The 6,481-nt window shown below is 40.3% G+C and overlaps 1 protein-coding gene across 2 annotated transcripts in view; it reads left to right on the top strand.

Moving 5' to 3' along the window:
- Positions 1-208: 208 nt before the first annotated feature.
- The window catches only part of tfpia (tissue factor pathway inhibitor a), a 29,534-nt gene continuing 23,261 nt past the window's right edge, over positions 209-6,481 (top strand). For both annotated transcript variants that reach the window (XM_046404156.1, XM_046404155.1), the window contains exon 1: positions 209-341. In XM_046404156.1, the coding sequence (XP_046260112.1) occupies positions 254-341 (88 nt within the window). In that variant the 5' untranslated portion in view covers positions 209-253. The remainder of the gene's footprint in view (positions 342-6,481) is intronic.

The following is a 6,481-nucleotide window of genomic DNA, read 5'->3' as shown; positions in this document are numbered from 1 at the left end:
GTGGTTTTCCAAAACCTTATGTGTCACGGAGAACATGTTATTTCCGTATACATTGACGGGTCCCTCCAGGAAATAACTGGGAATTTCAATTTTACACAGCCTGCATACGGGCACAGTGTTATCAAACGGAAGTACGCACCCACATACACAGAAACACACGCGCGCACACACGCTCACAACTTCAGCCCTTCAAGTTGATGAAGTTTTCCTCCAAATTTTACACTCCGCGCGGATCAGCCCCACGTTCAGCAGCATGGCTCCGTGTAACAAGTGGTGGATTTTGTGCGCCGTTTGGCTCTCTTGTGTCGCCCGCTTCGGCTCCTGTAGAAGACACAGACAAGGTAAGGTGGTTCACAAAGCTGCATTTATGTAAATATTACCGATATAACTGTGTTCAGTGCGTTCACTGTTCGTCTGGGCTGCTGTGTGGCCGCACAAGGGAAAGTTTTCGTCTCGAAACTCGTGCGTAAATCGGAGCCCTAAGTTTGTATTCACAGTCACACTATTATCTGTCGTGCCTTCAGTTTAATCCTGTGTTACCTTGCTGTCCGTGTTATTATTGCTATTATATTGTATAGATTATGTGTGATGCATAGATTGTCTAGATTTCTGTCTCTGTTAGATCTAAATTCGTATAATATTGATTGTTTTTGTTGTGATGTTTGTCTTTTGTCTGACTAAACTCATTCACAGTAGTAGCGCCTTCAGGAGTCCTGTTAAACTGGTTCACGCTTGTAAAATGACAAACTGGCTACTGTATCTTGCATTAGTGATCAAGCAGTGAGTATTAATAAGTCATACTCTAACCAGTGCTTTGGCTCATACCCTGCTCCATATCAACATCCCAGCTGACGCACGGCTGAGTTTGTTATGTTGCGTTGGAGGCTTTCTCCAGTCCCTGTTAGTGCGGGGAGACATGTGGCGTCAGGCAGGGCCAAAGTCCACACCGACCGCAGTTTTCATGCCGGCCACGACCCACACTGAACCGCCTGGCACCTCCTCCTGTTCTGTCATGTCGCAACAACAGCCTTGCAGGCGGTAATGAGGCTTCTGGGATTGGATGGCAGATACTCAACAAGCTGAGAAAGGTCTGAGTAGAGGCAGGTGTGGTCCAAAGTGGACGAGGAGCTGCAGTACTCCTCTTCTACTATTCCATCCCTGAAAACACTGAGCTGGCCACACTGTATCGATGGATGTTAATGAAGTTAAGAGGAAGTCCAGAAAGATTGTTCCAAGTGTTGCATGTCAGGTCTTGGCTAAAGGGAGGTGAAAAGTTTGGAGATGTGAGCCTCGATTGTTAGCTGTAAAGTGAGCTTCCTCTTATCTTTCGGTGACATGCAGTCAGTTCTATGCATCATTTCTTTGTGTGGGAGGAACATCTTATGGCAGCTTCGTAATATTTTGTCCACAGGCTCAGAAAACAACTGCTCTCGGGATACTACTACTACTACTGCTGTACATTGTCATCAAAATACCACAGAGTAATTGTCACACAGTGGAAATGGGACACTGCCAAGTCAAATATACAACAATGACAATAGTAGTGTGTTTACGGAGCACAGGCCAAGAAGTTCAGTGATATAGTCCAACGCCAGACCATGCAAAGCCTTACTGGAGATTAATGGTGCTTTAAAATGACATCTTAAACAGTTTGGAAGCCGGTGCAGTGAAGGCAACACTGATGTGATGTGTCAGAAGCACTTCTGGTGTTCTGGTCAGTAGTAAACAAGGCATCTCACGTGTCATTTTCTATAGCTGATCTAATTTTGAAGATATTCCTCTGCCAAAAACAACATGATTGGACAAATTTCTTTATATTTTGCTTCGGGCTTAAGACACAGTCAAAAATAAACGCCCACATATTTGGGGGCTGACGTTATGGTGTGACTGAGGGGGCTGAGGAGTGGCTGTATTTTGTTGGAAATGTGCTCGGGGCCGTTGATCAGAACCTGAGTTTTGTCAACATGCCATTTATTCAAAGTTAATGGGACGGCAAGTCTTTTGATTGTCATCATTTATGCAGCTATGCAGTGAAGTCAAGTTGTCAGTGTGACTGAGTCCGTATGAGATATGACCGTGTCGTCTGTGTAGCTTTGAGAGAAATGAAGTGCTCCAGTGCCTGCGTGTGCTCCTTGTGGTGAATGTAAACAGGAGTTTAAATTGGAACTCAACATATTGCATAGAAACAAGATATTTTAGGCAGGGACTGTAATGTCCCCAAGTATCACATAGTTTCAAATGTTGGAGGGCAAGCATATTAAATAATTGAAAAAAGAACTTTTCAAACGATCCATGTTAAAGGTTGTCACTTATAAAGCAATATCTATCTAAAAATAGCCAAGATTAGCCAACAAAGGCTAGCAGTCATACTAGACCAAGTAAGACTGCAGTGACAAAGTCTGAGAGTGCAGTGAATGGCTCAAGAATCCATTTATTGCTTATGGATGAACCTTTTATTTCTAAGAGAGTGAATAAACAATAAGTAATAACTTATATGTTACCTTAAAGAACCCTAACCCTCGTTTAAGCCGCACTTGCTTCCTGCTGGCTGCCATCGTTGACGACAAATGATGTCTGGTGTTTGGACTCCACACTTTGTTAGTGTGGTCTTCAGTCAGTAAATTCCGAATTTTGATAAATGGTCCAATGACAGTGAAAACAAAACTGTAAATTATATCCCAACTGATCTAAATGTGGGAGTTTTAAGAATCCTAGAATGCTATGTTGGCAAGAATCATTATTTTTACACATAAAAGTAAAACAAAAACAAGCATCTGTCTAATGTATGTGTAATGTACATCGTACACCGTGACGTATTATATCAGCTTGTCAGTGCTCTCTGGTGGAGAAAACATGAATACAGATTCTGTTTCCAAATGGCCAGACCTCTGACCCAGTTTGGCATTTCCACACTGCAGCCTCTCGTTACTTATCAGCCAACACTTAAATAGATTTTTCATTATTTTTATTATTTATTTTTGCTTCTACAGATAGATATACCTTGAAATAATAGTAAATATTAAACGATGCTACAGTCACTGTGTTGTAAGAGCAACTATGGCATGTTTGGCACAACAGCTTGTGTCTTCTATGTGAATATATTTGAATTGAATTTTATTTGAGCTTTATTCATTACAGGATTGGATATTGTCATATCCTTTCCACTAAGCAAGAATTTAATATACTTTACATCTAAGAGGCTCCACTTTCCCACAAGCCATCAGCTGACATTTATTGATGGTTAACATTTGCAAACAACACACGTTTAGCATTTTAACCTTAAAGCACATGAAGACAAATATGCTGAGTGTTTAAATATTCCAAAACAAAAATTGAGCCTCTGGGCAGTATTACAAAAACGCATTAACATTTGGCAATTATATTTTGCATCCATCAGAGATTATGAGAATGCAACTCATACGTAAAATGGACAGAGGCAATTTAGACTGCTTACATTACTGTGGCCTTCAACAAGGTTTTGTTTATAGAGGAACATTAGCTTTTATTATTTGCATATCATTTAGGTGCTCTTGAGAGGCAAAACAATAAGGGACTCATTGAGTCCCTTTGAAACTAAACATCAGCGTCGCTGGCACACGGTCTCAGTAGCTTCACTAATCGTCTCACGGAGGCGTAAACATTGTGTCTCATTAATTTGTGGAGAAATTTAATTAGTTGCTCACTTGCTGTTTGAAGTGGTCCTTTTATTAGCGAGCCTCAGGCCATAGTCAGAGAGGAGACTGTAGCATGTGCTGTCTTAATTAGCGTTTGCAATAAGGAGTAGACTTCAGAAAAGTATTCACCTTAAACTATCACCAAAAACCGTTTGAGTCCATTAGATGAGTACACCTACAACTGGAAAGCGCAGACTCTTAACTGCCTTGCCAGTTATGTGTTACCTAGAGAAGTATTTTGTCTCAACATGAATCTCCCCTTGAAGCAATTTCACTGCAGAAAAGCAGCTGTTTCTGAGGCCGACACCTACAATACAGACTATTAATTAATCAAATTCAAAGTTTTTAGAAATTCAGATTTTTTTGTTTGTCATGCCAACTCAATTAATTAATTATTCAATAATTTGTTTTTAATGACAAACCACTGCAGTCTTTGTTGCCCAAAGAACTCCATCGTAGTATTTTCACTTAATTAGAGCTGCTGACTTGATTTGTGGATATTATTCTGGAGCATTGGAGCTGCAAAAATGCAATGGACTTGCAACTAATCTTAAGGACTCGAGCTGATGTGAGGCAAAAAGCTGAGTTTGAACCATAATTAGCAGTGAATGATATAGTGAGCATGCAGACATCTTTGTAACGCAGTACATTTGGATGTATGACACACCTTGGACTTTCCATCTAGATACTAAGGTTTGAATAATACTGCATGTAATCTCTTGAGAACGGCTCAGCATGAAATGCTTTAAAGAGTGTGATGGAGCATGTAGACGAACTTCATTATATGATTCATTAAATTATCAGTTCTTTTCAAAAGAATATTAAAGGAAGACTGATTTTTGTCATGCTGCTGCTTGGATCACAAAGTAAGGGCAGGCGTGGGAATGAGTTGTGTGAGTCTTACTAACGACAAGAAATATGTCATCATCTGCTGCAACAAAGCGATGTTTGTGCCCATTAATAACAGCCTTCTCCAGTCTTTGTCAGACAAAAGATCCCTGATCATTACTGCATGGCATGTTAGCAAGAATCTTAATATATGGCTTTGTTTTGACATGAAAAACAGACTTGGTTAAATCCCACTGGTGGATGTGGTCTGGCAGTGACATCCCCAGCTTGCTCCCAATGCAGCATCACTGCAGATTAGCGTACATCTCAGGGGCAAAGGGTTCAGTTCTGCTTGAGGTGACGCCTGCAGCTAATACACTGCTTATCATGTCCTCTCCTCTCTCTCTCTGTCTCACCAAATTACAGTGAGTATACAGCATCTATTCTCTTGTAGATGATGCATAAGATGTGCACTGATATTATATATGAATGTGCAAGTGAGTAAAGATTCCCCACAGCTGAGTGGAAGTCATGAACTCGTGATGATACTGACGTTATGTAATCTAATTGGGCGGGAACAACTTGTAATTTTTACTTATACAACTAATTGGAGAGACTAGAGCTGAAAAGTCTTTGCTGACTCCCCTGCTGCAGAATATAAAATAATAAAAGACACCTTTATGTAAAACATGACAGCAGGAGTTCGAGTTCGGAGCGTGAGTTGACTGTATTTTCCCGTTGTGAGTGGGCATAATGAATACAAGGATACAAAGGAGAGACGATCCCTCCTGAGATACTGCAGGCAATCTTCTGAACAATGCACAGTAACAACAGAGTGTAACGTAGCATTTCCATGCATGATGTATCATATGTAGAACACAGATGAACCAAATCAACTAAAAGACTCCAGGGAAATTTGTTCTAAATGTCAAACCGTTGAGTCACTGTTATCCTATCTCCAGATAAAATGGCCGACTATATTGCAGTATGGTGAAGAGATGTGTCCTGTGTGAGAAAATGCCTGTCGACTCGAGGTTGACGCAGCAGTGGAGATGACAAATGTACTCCGAGGAGCATGAGCCACAGGTTAATCTGAGTGTCCTGTGCACTGTCGCCTGTCGAAACTGGCAAAAGGATGCTTACTTGGCCCATTATTCAGAGATAATACGGGCTGCTCATCTCTCCACTAACCCGAGAAGATGGATAGCTTGTCCTTTTCTTTTACAGTCACAGCAGGCTATTGACACTCGGTGTTTTGTGACCTGAGGTGTGGTTTACAGTTTCAAATTGAAAAGTTACACATGGAAGTTTTTGAAGAGACTCAAGTGATGTTTCCAAAACTACTTCATGTTGAGTCTATTTTCCACATAAAAGTACTTGTCAGGTTATCAGGTTAGGTGAGTAGTCAACTAAAACTGAAAAACCAAACATTCTCTGGTTCCCGGTTCTATAATGTGAGGATTTGCTGCTTTTCTTTGTTTCATCCCATTTTAATTTGGGTTTTTCACTGTTGGTTTGCCTTTTTAAAGTATTATTGTTGAAAAGCTATTCAAAGATGAGTTGATTATAAAGAAATAGCTTGCAAAATCATATGCATACAAGGAGCAAAGTTGAAAGATCACTTATGGGATTTAAAGAGAACATAGTGGACCTCCTGTCAACACGAGTTTCTTTGTTCCATTGTGTGACTAGGACACAATGTTGTTCAGACAATTTGTAAACCTACATGGGTTAGCTACAATAATTATGAAAATACTGGATTTACTCTACACTGGCTTTGCTAGCCAGGGTCAGTAAAGTAAAACACCTGATTATGTCTTCAGGTTAGGGAGACACTTAATGGTCGATTTCTTTTTCCTTCTGACTTTGTCTCCACTGTAGTTTCTGTGTGAGTTTGGTATAAAATATTCCCATGTAAATAAAAGCATGATAATTAAAGGTCAAACTGTTTGAACTCCATTTGATCTTCTGGCAAAAGA

The sequence above is a fragment of the Scatophagus argus genome, chromosome 11 (genome assembly GCF_020382885.2).
Source record: "Scatophagus argus isolate fScaArg1 chromosome 11, fScaArg1.pri, whole genome shotgun sequence".
NCBI classification, from domain to species: Eukaryota; Metazoa; Chordata; class Actinopteri; family Scatophagidae; genus Scatophagus; species Scatophagus argus.
Note: the sequence above shows the minus strand (reverse complement) of the source record. Positions and strands in the feature narration are given on the sequence as shown.